The following is an 18,126-nucleotide window of genomic DNA, read 5'->3' as shown; positions in this document are numbered from 1 at the left end:
GTGTCTCCCCACTGTAAATAAAGTGTGCTGTACCTGCGTCTCTGCCTGTCTGTGTCGGGGTGGGGAGGCAGTACACCCCCCCTGGTTTCCACAATATATAAAAAGAAAAGTCAAAATAAATGAATGAATGAAACCTACTCTGCGGTGGGCTGGCGCCCTGCCCGGGGTTTGTTTCCTGCCTTGCGCCCTGTGTTGGCTCCAGCAGACCCCCATGACCCTGTAGTTTGGATATAGCGGGTTGGATAATGGATGGATGAAACCTACTAGAGATCAGGTCAGGAGGAATATTGAAAGATCTCAGACTTGTCATATCTAGTGAGAGGGAAATGTTAAGGGGATCTCTTAAAGGTTAGGAAATAAGAAAATGCAATTACCTTTAATTGAGGACTCAAGAAACACACCCAGCAATACAAACTGTAAAGGGCTGCAAGTTCATTTATTAGGTTAAAAAAACCTTAAACTCCGATCCTGGAGGACCACAGTGGCTGCAGGTTTTCATTCTAACCATCTTCTTAGTTAGTGATCAGTTTTTGCTGCTAATGAATTGTTTTGCCAGCCAGCCAGCCATTATCCAACCTGCTATGTCCTAACTACAGGGTCACGGGGCCTTAATTTTAATTAACTTGACTCAGGCCCCCTACTTGTTTCTTTTTCCTTAATTAGCAGCCAAACAATAATGAGACACAAAACGAGCCGCCGCCACATGACCAGCTCACAATATCTGAAATTAAAGAAAGGTGAAGGTCTCGGTCAGGTTGATCTCTCAGGTCGCCATAACAATTTTGACGACGTTCTTAGAAAAAACAGAAAATCAACAGTCTGCTGTAGCAGAATGAGAGCAGCAACAAGCTGTGGAATTAAATAATGGGTTTAATTAACAGCAAGAATCGGCTTCTCATTAAGAGATTGGTTGGAGTCTGAAGCCCCAATTTAGTTGGTCGTCTGTCGGCTTGTTTCACATCTCATTTCTGTTTGGCTGCCATTTAATGAACAAAAGAATCAATTCAGAGGACTGAATCGTTAAAAACAGGGTTATTAAAGTGAAGGGAAAAGGAGTTAATTAGCAGTGAAAACTGGTCGCTGATTAGGAAAAGGGTTAAAATGAAAACTGGCAGTCACTGCGGCCCACCACGACCAGAGTTCGACACCCCTGCCTTAAAGAATTAGACTGATTTAGAAATAACTCTTCAGGGATCTTTAGATTGGCTCTGGTAAATGGTGGACACGGTGAGGTGCTTCAGGGAAGCGGTCCATTGTTTTATGTTTTAATAGTCCAGTTTGAATTATCCACCTGGTTGCTGCCCATTCTCACAGTTTGTGTGATTTTATTTTTTTTCCCCATGCATACACACACACAGACAATTCAGAGAGTCACCAATCAACCCAACACTTGTCCTTAAGAGTATACAAGAAAACTGAACATCTCAAATAAACAAACAAAAAATACAAACCCAGGACGAATGAAAAGAGAGAGACACCCCACCTTAAAGTGAGCCATTAAAGAAGCTTTAGCACAGTCATGGAATCCCTCAGCATATCCCAGTCCCCTGAAGGAGCACCACGACTAAAGTCCTTGTTCTTGTTCTTTTCCTCATTTGAAACCCTAAACTGCTCCCCCCTGCCCACCCCACTCATCTCACTGTCAACTTGTTGAGCCAGCCTGAAAGAGAAAAAGCTAACAAGTGATTGAAGAGCTCTCACAATACACTCCACACGTGGCACAGGGAATGCTTAAAAGGGAAAGGGTTTATGACAATTAGCGGCCTGCCTCTCGAAAGGCAAGCTTTCTGCACAAGGCTCAGAGAAATGTGCCTGCTTTCCTGCAACATCTGTGATGAAGGTAAACATTATATTCATTCTGCTAAGTTATGCCTGACATGGGCATTTGGCATCACAGGAAAACATTGAATTCTACAGATACGAATACATAAAACACATTATAAAAAATTCTATTTCAACTGGCACCCAGTCTAGGGCTGGCTACTGCCTTGTACCAGTCCAGCTGAGAGAATGTTTCATACAAACCTTGAGAAATGACTCTAAATAAATGGATAAACAGAGTCGGGAGTGGAAGAGAAGTACGTAAGAGGTCTGCGGTAGGAGTGACGGGTACATTCAAGGTGGAGGTGGGATTACATCAGAGATCGGCTCTGACTCCTTTCTTATTTGCAATGGTGATGGACAGGTTGACAGATGAGATTAGACAGGAGTCCCTGTGGACTATGATGTTTGCTGATAAAATTGCTTTTAAATCCCAGCGGAGGACTCACTACTTCAGTTTAGCACACCCTGACTAGAGCTGCTGATTAACTGTACAGACTGCATCTCTGTTGTTAGTCATTAGCACTAAAACATCAGTAACATGATAGTTAGAATTTGTTAATAACCCTCACCTATTCTGTTTCTCTTCTCGGCACTCAAATGTGGCACTTGGTGCCACAGCCCACCTGCCAAGTTGTTTTGCTTGCCTAAGGTAAAGTCATCCCTGATGGAGGATCGCAGGAATCGTTGGGTAGAGGGGTCCTTTCATCAGATCGGCTGGCCCAGCGCTGTTTCAGCTGTGGAATGGCCAAATGGGGGAGGCAGCGCTTGATGGTTGAGGTCTCCAGGACTCTAAACAATCATATTATGTGATATCATCTACAGTTAAATTCTGCTCCGTACTTGTAAAATTTTTATTGTTATACTGTATTGAGGATTTGTTCTGTTTTGTGTATTATATTGTATTGTATTGACCATCTTCTGTTTGACGCCCACTGCACGCCCAACCTACCTGGGAAGGGGTCTCTTTTTGAACTGCCTTTCCCAAGGTTTCTTCCATTTTTTCCCTACTAGGTTTTTTGGGGGTTTTTTTTGGAGTCAAGGCTGGGGGGCTGTCAAGAGGCAGGGCCTGTTAAAGCCCATTGCAGCACTTCTTGTGTGATTTTGGGCTCTACAAAAAATAAATTGTATTGTATTGTACTAGTGATGGGCACTGGGGCTAAATTAGTGGACCTTAAACCTCAAGGATGTTTGCTTAATTCACAATTTCAAGTCACTGTCAAACCCTGAGCAAGGGGCATACTTGTACTTCAAATGTAAAAAGTCTAAGTGGCCATGTCGGTCAAATACACAGCATCAGTAATAATGATATTGATGAAAGACTCCTACGGTCTCCTGGAGAAATAAAGAGTATGGTGAGCTCATGCCCACCGAGTTAACATGACTCAGAAATGACAAGCTGCCATACCAGCCGACTTTATTAACATTAACTTCAAATGTTCACGTTGACTGCTTGTCTACAGATTATTTATTTTTCCTCCACTGTCTGTGGTCTTGGGTATCCTTACGAACAACACCTGGTTTTCTAACATTATTCTTCTTCAGGCAACGGCTGTGGCATCTAAAGAGAACGGTCAAAAGTAGGATGTAGACAGAAAAAAAAAATAGTTCTTACTAAGTGGTAAAAGAGGAGGAGATGTGGAAGAACAAATGTTATTTCTGCTATCAAAGATTCTCTCTCCCCCATTTTTTCTTTGCACTTGGCCATCTTTAGAAAAATGTCAGACTGAAAATGCATTGGCCTGAAGGACAGGACTTTGGCACCTGGACGTTACCCAATTAACGGCTTTAGCAGACGTCTGCACAGATATTTATACACGGTTTAAAAAAAAAATCTGAGCACATGTAAATTATTGTAAGATTATAATTATGGGACATTGTATGCTTACATTTTATATAGATTTTACTAGCTAAAAGTGCATGCTGTTTCTTATGTGCATTGCATGACATCTACTCTCTGTACATAAAATCCTAAGCCTAAAAGTGCAACGATTTTATGTGACATTTTTTGTCACGCCTTAAATCAGGCTTATTTTAAAACCTACATATATATGTTTGGTATCATTCTTTTCAGAATTTATAGAACTTTAATGTGATGTTAGATTTTCAGATTCTGATTCCATTTTGAAATTATAAGAGACGAGACTTTGCACCAAGAGATTTAACCACGCCCAGGGCCGGAAATAAAAGACAAAGAGTAGATGACAAAGTAGAACATCATAAAGAGGTTCAAAAATGTTGGCGCGGTATACATGCAGAACAGGTTACAGATTATGAAAGTACTAAAATTCAAAGTCTCAAAAAACTGATAGTAAAGATCGCATTAGCGCAAACAAATGGAAATTATTACTCTGTGAAATAACAGAACAGCGAAAAGAGATCAAATATATTGTTCAGATTTAAACTTTAAGTCGGAGGCTTAGATGGTCTAATTTGTGTTGCCATCAGGGAAAGGCAGATAGATAGATAGATAGATAGATAGATAGATAGATAGATAGATAGATAGATAGATAGATAGATAGATAGATAGATAGATAGATAGATAGATAGATAGATAGATATAGATATAGATAGATAGATAGATAGATAGATAGATAGATACTTTATTAATCCCAAGGGGAAATTCCCATACTCCAGCAGCAGCAGCATGCTGATAAAGAAAAATATTAAATTAAAGAGTGATAACAATGCAGGTATACAGACAGTCAATAACTTTGTATAATTTTAACGTTTATCCCCCCAAAACCCCCCCTGGGTGGATTGAAGAGTCACATAGTGTGAGGGAGGAACGACCTCCTCAGTCTGTCAGTGGAGCAGGACGGTGACAGCAGTCTGTCACTGAAGCTGCTCCTCTGTCTGGAGATGATCCTGTTCAGTGGATGCAGTGGATTCTCCGTAATTGACAGGAGTCTGCTCAGTAGCAGTAAATGTTCGACGTGCCGTGCGAGATGCAGATCACACGGCATAGCAGCAGCAGCAAGCTGGCAGGTGATCGAGCAAAGAGGAGGTAAAAAAATAAAAACTGTATTTGTTTCCCATTGTATCACCGTTTAAGAGGGGGTTTCGGGGGAGTGACTGCGTCTCCTTGGGGTGAGTTCAGCCCCCCTCTTCACAATGCCATCGGCAGAGACGTGAAGTGGCTGGCGCGTAGCACAGGCCGGGGGGTTGGCGAGCAAGGGAAAAACCCCAGTACTAACTATAAGAAAATGATTTTGCTTACACTAAGTGTTTGTCCACTCCTGTGTTAATGCCGCCACACTAAGCTTTGTTTGGTGCTCTGTGGGTAAACACGGTCCATGACTCAAAAAAAGGCACCGTTGTCTTCTTCCACAAAAACCTTACAGTTAAGACTAAGTCTGTTGTCACCAGACAAGACACCACTGACGTTCACCCAGTCTCTTATTCCATTCTCTAGCAGACTCTCAGTCACATTCATTACATTTTCCAAAAAGCAGGTTTGTATAATAAGATCTCACTTTTCTTTTCACACTATAGCAAAACTTCCTTTACACTCAAGTTGCAGGAGTCGGTCAGTAGGCATCGACATTTCCAAAAAGCCTTCCACTTTGACAAATTGCTTTACTGCTCTTAATCTGTCAGGCACTACTGAACTCAAGAGTAATTCGTAGGAATAGAAAATAAACTAGATATCTAACCGATAAAGTTCAAAGTCCTCTTCAGAAAAGATGTCTTTCACTTCATCTGGAAAGTACCTGTGCAAAAAGACAACAAAGAAAAAGAGGGATTTTACAGATCTTCATTTTTGCAGCTTAATGAGCCAGTGGATGAACCTCCAAAATGAAACTTTAATAAAAAGACAACATCAAATTGCATTAATGGGGCCCTTTGTTCATGCTTTTTTTAAAACATTTTATTGATTTTATTAAACGCAAATAACATTCCATACAAGCAAGTCTAATTTTACAGAACTAAGTTCAAGTCAAATCAACCCCCAGCCATGAGAAAAAGAGCTGGGCTAACAGAGTAAGTGTTACCCTTTGTTTATGTTTAAAACTCATTGTAAAGCAAATACCATTGCTTTGCATTTCTGTGGGGTTCAGAAAAAAACAAAAGAGGGCACCAAACAAACAAAGGCGGGTGTCCTATCTGTGACATGTCCCCTCAATACCCAGAAGAGACGCCGTCTCCAATCAACAGAGAGCAGCCAAAAGTTAAGACTCTTCTGGATAATTCTATGATGGCTCTAAAAAAACACCCTCATGACAATAAATTGCTCTTTTTGTTCTCAATTTGGAAATCTAATATAAAGTTGGTATGTTGTGTAATCCAGTTTGTCAACTTGTAAAGATCACCCGGGGCTTCTTCAAGGCCACTGGCTCAGTCGTCACCTCTGACTACTTGCTGTGGGACCTTCACCAAGTGACTTAACCTGCCCTGCGTTTCAATTGCAAGAAATATATATATTGTGGGGAACAGCCCGGACACAGACAGGTAGACACGATGTTATCACCCAAAACACGTTTATTTACATTATTCTCATCCATTACAGTGCACATTCCCAGTGCCTCTGCACCAATCACCCCTTAAGTCCTTGGCCACACTCACAATGCCTTTACAGTCTCTGGTCCGCCTCCTCTTCTCTTCACCAAGCTTCGTCCTCTTCCACCCGACTCTTGCCCCTGACTGGAGGGAGGCGGCCCCTTTTATACACCCTGGAAGGACTCCAGGTGCATCCTGAGGCTTCTGTAGCCACACCCCTGTGTGGCGGAAGCTCTAGCGGTGTAACCGGAATTCCACCGGGTGTCCCCAATCCTCTTCCCCCCAGCACTTCCGGGTGTGGCAGAAGTACTGTGGTCCAGGGCTCCCAAGGTAGAACCAGGGAGAACACCCCCTTGTGTTCTGGAGGAGGCACAAGCCCTCCTCCGGTCCTCCTGGGCATCCCGGCCGGGCATGAACCCCCGCCGGGAACCACAATATTTTAATAAAAAAAAAAAAAAAAGGTATGTAATAGAGGGTAATTACTATTAAAAAGGGCTGTATATAAAATAAAATGTGTTTTTGATGAGTGTGCGCTCAGGACACACACAAGTCACAAAAATGTAGTCGATCTGCTTATACAAAGCAAACATTTCACGTACAGTATGTAAAGGTCACACCGGGAGTTCTTTTACCGAACAAGAATTTACTTTTAATGAACACGATCAGTATGAATTTGTAATTGCTTGAAATAAAAAGCTTGTTATCTATAGTAATGTTAATTAAACGAATGTTCTAAAGAACACAAATAGCTGTGGCGTAACGAAACATTTTCAGTTGCTCATTTCGGTAAAACTACAGCTCGGGTGCTTCCTTCGCCTGCTGAGGTGGGGGGGGGGGGGGGGGAACTGCAAGCCCTTAACTGCATGTTTAGTACCTTTGTTGAGAAACCCAATATTTATTAATCAGTATATTAAAGCAAAGTTATTTCAAAGAACCAAGACATGGAATCGTTTTTTTTTTTTTCTCTCTCCATGGAGATTAGCGTAATAAGATTTACAGCAGATTTAGAGACACAGAACATGGCAGTAGGAAAGATTGGTTGAAAGAAAGAAAAAAAGAAAGAAAGAAAGAACGAACGTTTGATTTAGAGGTGCATCAGCAGCACGTCAGGATGGGCCGCCACGGAGTAAAGAGCAGAGTGTGTACCCTGGAGATTTCTCACGTCCCAGTATTTTCTCTCAGTATTTTGAAAGAGGTGGAGGTAAAGAGCTAAGAAGCAGCGAATCCGTCTGGACAGAGCGGGCTATGAGACACCGAGAGATCGGTGGCTGAAATCTCAAACTATTTAATACTGGAGCTTAACAACACGAATAACAAAAAGGGAAGCCTGCTAAAGACTCCAGCGCTGTAATTAAACATCATTAGGTCGGTCACATTGGGAGTTATTTTAGTGAACAAGAGTTTGCTTTAAATGAACAAATTCATTACTACTTGAAATAAAAACCTTGTATCTACAGCAACATTAATTAAACAAGAACTGTGAGCTAAACTGACTTTTGAGGCTTTTCCTCTGATTTCACCTTTAATACCCGCAGTATCTTCATGCTGCATATGATTAATAGCTGTTTATATCAATGCTGGCATTAATTATGAATTTCTCCTTGGGATTAATAAAGTATCTATCTATCTCTATCTATCTAATCAATGACTGCCCTTTACTCACATGCAGGCACTTGTGTTCTTCTACTGCGGTTTCTTAGGTAATTTCCTAAACTGGATGTGAATTTCTATTAAGCAGCAATAAGTAACTTTTAAACTTACAGCTGAAGGGCTGTTTTTTGATTTTTAATTCACGCTAACTCCAGTTTATCTTTTGCAACTTAACATGTTTCTGCAGTATCTGTAAAGCTGGTCACATTTCATTTTTTTTTTTTAGGACAGGGGTCCTAAAAAAGTCGGTCCTGGGGGCCCACTGTGGCTTAAGGTTTTCTAATTCGTAATGAGATTCCTGACCAGTGACAACACTGATCTCATTTAATTAGCTGGTTTTTTTCTCTTATCTTATTCTACATTAAGAAAGCACCACAGCATGATTTTTACATTACTAAGACATTTAGGAATATTTCCATTTTTGCTATAGATTTAATTACAGCATTATACTGTATGATTTCATTCTATTTTGCCCCTTCTCTGTGCAGTTTGCTCCCTTCATTGTATCTTAATAATGACAACCAGCAGAGCAGCAGACAGCCAGATAAATAACCTGAATAATCAAAGGCTGCAACTACTTCAGCGTTAGACCCACTAATTAGAAAATAATGAATTAATTAAACAATTAGAACACTCTGCAAAAAACAGAATGAAAATATTGTTAAAAAGAAAACAAAATACATTATTCCAATATAACTGCTTGGTACATTTTAATATACCAAACTTAGTTTTCTAATTTATACATTTTTCCCAAAACACAGAATTTGACAAACAGCAGTTCACTTAATTAGCCCAGGAGTCCAATTAAAAATAGAAGCTGGTTGGAACAAAAACCTGCAGCCACAGTGGGCCCCCAGCACCGACACTGAGAACCTCTGTTTTAGGATGTTAATTCTGGTCAGGCAGTGGAGTGCCAGTTGGTTAGGTTTTCCAACACAGCATTCCGAGGTTGTGACCGTTTTCAATTATTTTGGCAATTTTTTCAATGGTCACGGCCATGTTGTTCTTGGCAAAGGTGCCCTGTTGCTACTATGTGGGGGCTGGAAGTTGCAACAAGTGATGTCACCAAACTGCAGCTATTTTATGACGGTGCTGTGCTAGAAGTTGCATCCAAGTTTCTGGATTGTACTTCAAAAAAAAAAAAGGGATGCAGTAGTTAATGCAAATCTACTCCAGGAAGAGTTCTTTTTCAATTTGGATTAATGGTCTGCACTGCTTTTGTGATCGGTTTGGTTGCTCCTTCTGGCCTTTGACCCCAATCCATTCCTAGTTTATGTTTTTCTGTAAGTCATCTCCTGGTCCAGCACCCTGTAGCCTTTTAACCTGCCATTTCCTCTATAGTACAATGCCATGATGGAGTCTCCAAAAGTAACAAACTTTAAAATAAACCCCCACACACGGCACACTGGAGTAGCAAGTCACGCGGTCATCTCACTGGTTTAGCTGTCCTGTACTTGAATCGCGTACATGCTAACCCTCCATGTGAGATCAGTACATTCACCGTGTGTGTGTGTGTGTGTTGGGGGGTCTCCAGAGATATGCAGGTCAAGTTAACTGGCAGTTCCAAAGTGGGCCTGGCACATGAATGAGTCCTACAATGGATTGGCACCATACACAGTTACGTTTCCTGCCTTGTGCCCTGTGCTACTGGCATCGACTCTGGTCCCTCGTGATTATGCATTTGATTATATGAATTTGTGAAGGAGATGAGATGAGATAAAAACATGTTTTTTGTACAGCAAGCACTCTGCAAATCTTCCTTTTCCACTTAAGGCCATGAGCATGTTGCTGCATTCTTAAAACTAACCATTATTAACCATTAACCATTATTCTTAGGTTAATATTAGCGTGATTGTGTATAACCAGTGTGTCCTGGCATTTAAGCACTACCTAAACAATGCTGACTAAATGTTAAATAAAAAAGAAATAAATAAAACCGGAATTAATCAACTAGAACAGGGGTGTCGAACTCCGGTCCTGGAGGGCCGCAATGGCTGCAGGTTTTCATTCTAACCACCTTCTTAATTAGTGACCTGTTTTTTCTGCTAATTAACTTCTTTTGCCTTCGTTTTAATGAACTCGACTCGGACCCCTTAGTTCTTTCTTTTTCCTTAATTAGCAGCCAAACAATAACGACACACAAAACGAGCAAACAGGTGAGCAGCTAACCACATTATCTGAACATAAAGAAAGGTGAAGGTCTCAGTAAGGCTGATCTCTCAGGTCAATAATCAGAAACAGAAAATCAACAGTTTGGGAAATGTCTGCTGTAGCAGAATGAGAGCAGCAGCAAGTCGTGGAATTAAATAACGGGTTTAATTAACAGCAAGAATGGGCTTCTCATTAAGGAACTGGTTGGAGTTTGAAGCCCCAGTTTAGCTGGCATCAGTTTGGCTTGTTTCATGTGTCATTTCTCTTTGGCTGCCATTTGATGAAGAAATGAATCAATTCAGAGGACTGAATCCTTAAAAACAGGGCTATTAAAATGAAGGGGAAAGGAAATAATTAGCAGTGAAAACTGATCAATTGTTAGAATGGCTCGGAGTTTGACACCCATGAACTAGAATCTAAACAATAATACCACCATAAAGGGGATAAACGTAAAACAACAGCACCACCTATTGGTGGCTCAAGTTAGACTGCTAAGCCTTCTGCCCACCTTGTACATCAAAAGAAAGAATCCTGGAATTCCTAATGTAAACTTAAAGGGAAGAGTGGAGAGGGTGGTCCTAAGAAAGGTACTAACGCTCTCCAAGTCTGCCAGTGGAACAAGATGGGCTTGGGTTTCCCTAGAATATATTATTCCCTAGAATCCATGACTGAAAATGGCCGTGGCCTTGATGCTTGCATGCTGCCTTTTTGTAGTCTGATGTCAGTCGAGTAGGCAGGCAAAAGTGGACGGTGGGGGCTTTATGGGACATTTTTCAGCTGCTCACATTGGTACTACAGTTAAGTTGGGGGCCTCGTCCGCCTGTTCAGTACTCTCATTGGGAAATCTAAAACTTACTGATCATCATATTAAACCACAGCCAGTAAGGAAGACATTTTACTTGGTTTCTTTATTGCAATGAACAGAGATGTCCAGTCCTTTATGTTTCTTCATGAAATTCAATTGTGTAGGAAGGTGGAAAGAAGTACACAGAATATGGCCCTGGCTTTTACCTTCAACAGCACGTTTTTGGGATGCCAATGAGAATGTCCTCATAGGTGGCGCAGTGGTAGTGCTGCTGCTTTGCAGTAAGGAGACTGTGGAAGATTGTGGGTTCGCTTCCCGGTTCCTCCCTGCGTGGATAGCGCTTTGAGTACTGAGAAAAGCGCTATAGAAATGTAATGAATTATTATTATTAAATAAGTTCACAACAGTCAGAGTGCATGCCCCACATTTTTACAGGGGTCTTAGAAAGAGATGGAGCCAAAGAGCAGAGTCTTAACTGAGCCTCCCCACTGTCTTCGCTCATCCAGCACCCCCATCTGGACAGAACAGGCGGCAACACAAATTGAACGACTAAATGAGAATTACACAGCGAGGCAGGGGCCGCAGTCTCAACATATATAATACTGAGGGTTGGCAACAATGAATAAAAAGAAACACACTACATTAAAAGATTTAAACATCAGTTAAACATCATTAGACGAGAACCTCGCTCAGGAAAAAAATGTACAGCGGGTATAGAAAAGAATCCCCCCTGAAATATTCCCATTTTTTTTGCTTTACAGCCTGTGGCACGTGGCTGGGGGTGGTGCCCAGGAGGGCAGGAGGAGGGCTCATGCCCCCTCCGGACCACAAGGGGGCGGCCGCCCTGGTTCCTTTGAGGGCCATGGGTGCAGGGCTTAGAAGCCCAACCCTGGAAGGGCCCGTGGTGTCCGCCAGGGGGCGCCCCCATGCCTGAAGGACCCGGAACCCCAACATTTCCGCCACACCAGGAAGTGCTGGGGGAAAGAAGACAGGGAACACCCGGAGGGCTTCCAGGAGTATAGCCGGCACTTCCGCCTATAGTGTCGGGAATCACCTGGAGCCCATCCGGGTAATTAGAAAAGGGGCCGCCTCCCTGCAGAGAAGGACTGGAGTCGGGTGAGGAGTGGACAGGGTCGAGTGCAGGAGGCTTGAAGGAACAGGCACTGTGTTGGAAGAGGCCTGGATTTTGGGGGAGTTTGGTGCGAGAAGCACTGGGTTGTGCACTTTATTGGACTGTATTATAGTGTAAATAAACGTGTGGTGGACTGTACAATGGTGTCCGTCTGTCTGTGTCCGGGCAGCTTATCACAAGCCTTAAATGAAAACACACACAAAGAATATTTCTTCCCAGCTTTACTTACTCAATGCAACCGATAACATCCAAGTGAAAGATATTTAAACATTTTTAAAAATCAAAAGCAAGACCTACTGAGATTAATAAAGGATCACCCACCCAATGTCAACGTCATTTTGTTGACCCACCTTTTGCTTTAATGGCACCCTTGAGTCTGTTGGGATTCTTCTCTATCAGCTTTGCACACCTAGATTGAGCCCACTCAATATTTGCCCCCCACTCTTCTTTACAGTTTAACTGTTCAAGTTCAGTCAAATTGGATGGTGAGCGTTGCTGGTCTGCTATCTTCAGATCCATCCATCTTCCAACCCGCTGAATCCGAACACAGGGTCACGGGGGTCTGCTGGAGCCAATCCCAGCCAACACTGGGCACAAGGGCAGGAACCAAACCCAGGCAGAGTGCCAACCCACCGCAGGACACACACAAACACACCAAGCACACACTAGGGCCAATTTAGAATCACCAATCCACCTAACCTGCATCTGTTTGGACTGTGGGAGGAAACTGGAGCGCCTGGCGCTATCTTCAGATCTTTCCACAGATTTTCACTGTGATTGAGGTCTGGGCTCTGACTGGCCACACCAGGACATTCGCTTTTCTCTCCTTCAGCCACTGTGTGGTCCATTTTGCTGTGTGCTTCGGGTCGTTGTCGTGTTGAAAGGTGAACATTCTGCCCATCTTCAACTTCCTGGCAGAGGGTAGAAGGTTTTTCTCAAGAATCTGACAGTATTTTGTCGCATCCATTTTTCCTTCTACCCTGACGAGAGCCCCAGGACCCCCACAACAGGATGCTGCCCCCTCCATGCTTTACTGTAGGTACGGTGTGTTGTGGATGGTGAGCTGCATTGGTGTACCGTTTGGTACTGAGGCCAAGTAGTTTGATTTTGGTCTCATCTGACCATAAGACCTTTTTCCACTTGGCATCAGAATCTTCAAGGTGCATTCTATTAATAATTATATTATAATAATAATTAATAAGGCTCTATTGTAGGCATGGAGCTGGACAAGCTCAAACGAGCCTTAATGTGGCCTTTCTTGAGAAGTGCGACCCTCCTAAACAAGCCACAATTGTGGAGCGCTTGTGAAATTGTTGTCACATGCACACCATTAATGACCACTCTTTGCCATCAAATCCTGGAACTCCTTCAAAGTGGCCATTGGCCTCTTGCTAGCCTCTCTTACCAGTTTCCTCCTTTTGCTCTTCCATCCAGTTTGGAGGGATGGCCGGAACCAGGGAAAGTCCTAGTAGTACCTTCTTTACGATGGACTTTACTGTGCTCCTTGGGATTGATAAAGCCTTTCAGATGTTTTTGTCTCCATCTCCTACCTTATGTCTGCCCACAACTCTATCCCTGAGATCTTTTCAAAGTGGCTGGCCACCATAGTCAGTTGCACTGCCAAGCAAGGGAATGAATGGACCAGGAACAGCTTCACTATTCACACTCATTACAACTGATCACTGGCGGAAGGAAGCCAGTAACTGCAATGGAAATGGTGGGCACTGACACCTGATTGAGTTTAGGAGGGGGGGTCCTTTATTAATCTCAGGATTTCTTGTTTTTTATTTTTTTATAATTCTTCTGAACTGTAGCTGTGATATCTTTCACTTGGATGTTATAGATTGCATTGAGCAAGTAAAGCTGGAAAAAAATATTGGTTTGTGTGTTTTCATTTAAGGCTGTAAAGCAAAAAAAAAAATGGGAATACAGTGGAACCTCGGTTTGCGAGTAACTTGGTTTACAAGTGTTTTGCAAGACGAGCAAAAATTTTTAATAAATTTTCACTTGATAAACAAGCGAGGTCTTGCAGTACGAGTAGTATGTACTGTATACGCTTTGTCTGCTGAGCGTCATGTGATCACAACTGAGCTGATGATTCTTCTCTCTCTCTCTCTCTCACTGCGGGATTGTGGGCAATCGTCTCCTATTCTCCGTCTGAGTCTGCGTGCTTCACTCATATAGTCAACATCCATACGAGCGTATAGTGTTTACTACAGCATTAGCATTGTGACTGTGTGCGCGTGCGTGTGTGTACACGCTCGTGTGTGTGTGTGTGTGTGTGTGCTCGCGCATGCTCGTGTGTGCTGTGACGTGCGAGTCCCCGTCTTGCACCCTAAAACACGAAGCTGAGTCTCAGTACTTTAGCAACACAAGTGTGGCAGACGGCTGGGTGCCACCCCCAGCCGGGACGCCCAGGAAGACAGGAGGAGGGTTCATGCCTCATCCAGAACACGAGAGGGCGACCACCCTGGTTCCATTAGGGGCCACGGGTGCAGGGCTTGGAAGCCCCACCCTGTAGGGGCCTGTGGTCTCTGCCAGGGGACGCCCCCATACCTGAAGAACCCGGAATCCCAACACTTCCGCCACACCAGGAAGTGCTGGGGGGAAGAAGACTGGGAACACCCGGAGGGCTTCTGGGAACACAGCCGGCACTTCCGCCACACAGGGGAGTGTCTAGGGAGTGTCGGGGATCACCTAGAGCCCATCCGGGCACTTATAAAAGGGGCCGCCTCCCTGCAAAGAAGGACTGGAGTTGGGTGAGGAGTGGACAAGGTTTTGGAGGCAGGAGAGAGGAGGCGGCCTGACGAGCAGGCAGAGAGAGTGAGAGCCTGGACTTTGGGGGAGATTGGTGCTGGAGGCACTGGGTTTGTGCACAGTAATTGTACAAATTATGTATAATAAACGTGTGGTGGACTGTACAATGGTGTCCGTCTGTCTGTGTCTGGGCTGCTTATCACACAAGCTTTATTCAGCTTGAAACAGCAACAGCGCGGTTATTTATACACAGACACAGCAGTCAGGCAGGGCACTGCACATTTATAATGTTCCTTGTATCACCCATTGACGGCAGGCGCTTATAACATGTCCGCGATCTTTTCGGATTCGCTTTTACGGAGAACTGCTACAGCACTGGGAGACTGCGATTGCTTTGGGACGCTCTTCAGCGTGTCATCCCGTTGGGTGCAATCCCACAAGAGTTTAGAAACTCACTCACACCAGCCAGGATTCTTTTCAAAGGTAAAGTGCAAGTTAATTTGTTTTATGTATTTTTACTTTATATTTTGTATTAATCATTTTTATATGAATAGTTTTGGGTTGTGGAACAAATCATCTGAGTTTCCATTATTTCTTGTGGGGAAATTCACTTTGATATACGAGTGCTTTGGACTACGAGCACGTTTCCAGAACGAATTATGTTCGCAAACCGAGGTTCCACTGTATTTCTCGGTGGGGGGATTCTTTTCTATACCCACTGTACATCTTGGCTCAAACAGTACTCTGGGACCATCTTCTAGAAGAAAAGCATCTTTAATTTTTGTTGAAAAGTTACTTTGAAGTCTTGAGCTCAGTGGACACTTGACATTTGAGGCTAAAAAGCTCTCAATGACCTCCTGGTGGGCAAAAATCACGGGCCTCTTTCGGTGGCGCTTGGCCAAAGACCGTCTTAAAGCATAGAAAAATATATTTACAAAAATCTGAAAAAGAAGTTGTGAAATGCCAGCCTTAGCAGCACATTCACATATAGTCGCTCATTCCGAAAGGAAAGCATAATGATGTCACTCACCACACATTACATGTCAAGTCCTAAGCAGTCATTTTCTGCCAGAAATGATCAGAATAATTACAGAGGCAATCAGTAAAACGTAAGCCGTAGGATTATTCTTGTGCTGTCCCTACACTCATTGCCATGCATGAGCCTCCGACATTTGTTGGAAATCAGCAGCAAACATGGCGGTCTATTACAGAGTGGGATAATTTCCCAGTGTCCCCCCAGGGCAGATCCTTCTAGGAGATGGAACAGCACATTATAGCTGTGGGGGAATAAAGAAGCTAAGCAGATTCCTCCACGCTTTTTCAACCACTCCAGGAAGGATCAGCAGCTCACAGAAATTAAAATGACTCATTCAGGGTTACAAAGCGAGTCGGCGGCGGCCTCATGTGTATCTCAGACCAAAGCCTCGCTCGACAGGGCGTTAACGTCCATTACGAAGACAAAGAACCGCGACTTACCCCTCACGTAGTGCCAGCATTTCATTCTTCTGTACATTGAAAACATTTATTTATACAGTGCATTTTCATAGCATGCGACCCGTGGTGTCGGGGTCACACAAACCGTTGCCGTTATTCTCACCTGTAGATATTCACAAATTGCTTCCCCATGGACAAAGCACCAGAATGAAGGTCCAGAATTGAAGCCTGAAACAAAGGAATGCATATTGGAGATAAATCACACATAATAATGACACCAGTACAACCCTAGGCTCCCATTGCTGAATCAAAACAACTCTGGCGATTACTAGGCACTGCATCCCTGGTACGACGTTCTATTTACTGTATGTACGGGGAAACACAGCATTTCCCCCAATTTGTGAACATTTAAATAGTTTCAAAGTGCCAGGCCTCTTTGCCGACACAAATTCCATACATTTTTCAGTCTCTCTTTCTCTCTCATATCTTCCATCTTTAAAACAGGGGTCTTAATCTCAGTTTCTGGAAGGCCACAGCGACTGCAGGCTTTCATTCCAGCCACTGTCCTAATTCATAGACGATGACTACTGCTAATAGAACACACTGTGTGGTGCTAAACAACAGAAGCAACCGCAGCACCTAGTTTCTCATCATAAACTTGTTTTGCAGCAAAAACGTGACGTCATTGTGGCTTTCCAGGAGCCGAGTTTGAGACCCGTGCTTGAAAGTGACTCCCTCTGATACTCCCCGTACAGTTCATTTGATTTTTCTCACAAACGTCACCTAAACGCCATGGAGCAGCTCAGTACTTCTTATTAACTACTAGCTGCGTAAGCCTGTGCTCTAAAAAGCCCGGGCTCCTAGAAACCATGGATTCAATCAATCAATCAATCGCATCGGTTTTGTATTAGCGGCTAAGCGAGTTTCTCTCTCCTCTGGGGTTTCGTTATGGCCGACGTGCTCGCCTACATTTGTCAATCAGTGGCTAAGCGGGTTGACTCCAGTTCTGCGCCCATAATCCATTAACCTGAAGTCAGGTTGATTGGTATTCCTAACGTGGATCAATGGGATTGACGGTGTGTCCTCTCTACTTAACACATACTGCGGTAGCAACGGGCTCACCTTCCTACAACATTACAAGAAGTGTGGCAAGCACAGGCCACTTAGTCCAACAAGCTCATCTAGAACAGTTGAGAGTTGAAGGTTCCTAATGTCCTACACTCCACCGCACTCCTTGGTAATTTATTCCATGTGTTCTTGGTTCTTATTGTGCAAAAGCGTATTCTGACATTTGAACAAACACTAGCCTTGAGCTTTCAATGGTGTCCCTGTGGTGTAACATATTTGAAAGTAAGAGCTGCATTCTACTATTAAATCCTTTCATGTCTCTTCTTCATCTCCGTTTACTTCAACTAAATAAGTTCAATCTTCCCTCATAACCCATGACTCTCAGTCCCAGAATCTGCCACTTCTCTGGACTTCTCTGGCGCTGCCGAGTCTGTTTTGTAAAATATCCACATCCGTGACAAGTCCACTACGACTCCCAGATCAAAGGGGTACTTTCAAGTTTCAGGGCTGCCATCGTGTATCCAAATCTAACAGTTCTGTTGCCTATGCAGAATACGCTTACATTTATTTATTACATTGCATTTCATCTGCCACAAATCTGCCCTGCTATCCAAGTCCCTTTGTAATCATTTAGCTGAAACTGCACTGTCTGCTCTTCCACCTCTTTTGATTCCGCCTGCAAACGCAACCAGCCTGTTATTTATATTCCTATACAGATCACGTCTGTATGATACAAACAGCGTCGGCCCCAGCACCGGCCACTGAGGGGCACCACTTTTAACATCAACTAATTCTTAATAAGGTTCTG

The 18,126-nt window shown here is 43.3% G+C and overlaps 1 protein-coding gene across 1 annotated transcript in view; it reads right to left on the bottom strand.

The window, feature by feature from the left end:
• uts2r2 (urotensin-2 receptor 2) overlaps nt 1–18,126 on the bottom strand; it is a 132,358-nt gene that overhangs the window by 70,774 nt on the left and 43,458 nt on the right. Inside the window, exons 5-6 of the mRNA XM_028819779.2 lie at nt 16,414–16,478; nt 5,478–5,534 (exon numbers count right to left, since the gene is read on the bottom strand). Coding sequence (XP_028675612.2) covers nt 5,478–5,534; nt 16,414–16,478 — 122 coding nt within the window. The remainder of the gene's footprint in view (nt 1–5,477; nt 5,535–16,413; nt 16,479–18,126) is intronic.

Source organism: Erpetoichthys calabaricus, chromosome 14 (genome assembly GCF_900747795.2).
Source record: "Erpetoichthys calabaricus chromosome 14, fErpCal1.3, whole genome shotgun sequence".
Lineage (NCBI taxonomy): Eukaryota > Metazoa > Chordata > Cladistia > Polypteriformes > Polypteridae > Erpetoichthys > Erpetoichthys calabaricus.
This window is presented reverse-complemented; position numbering and strand designations above follow the sequence as displayed.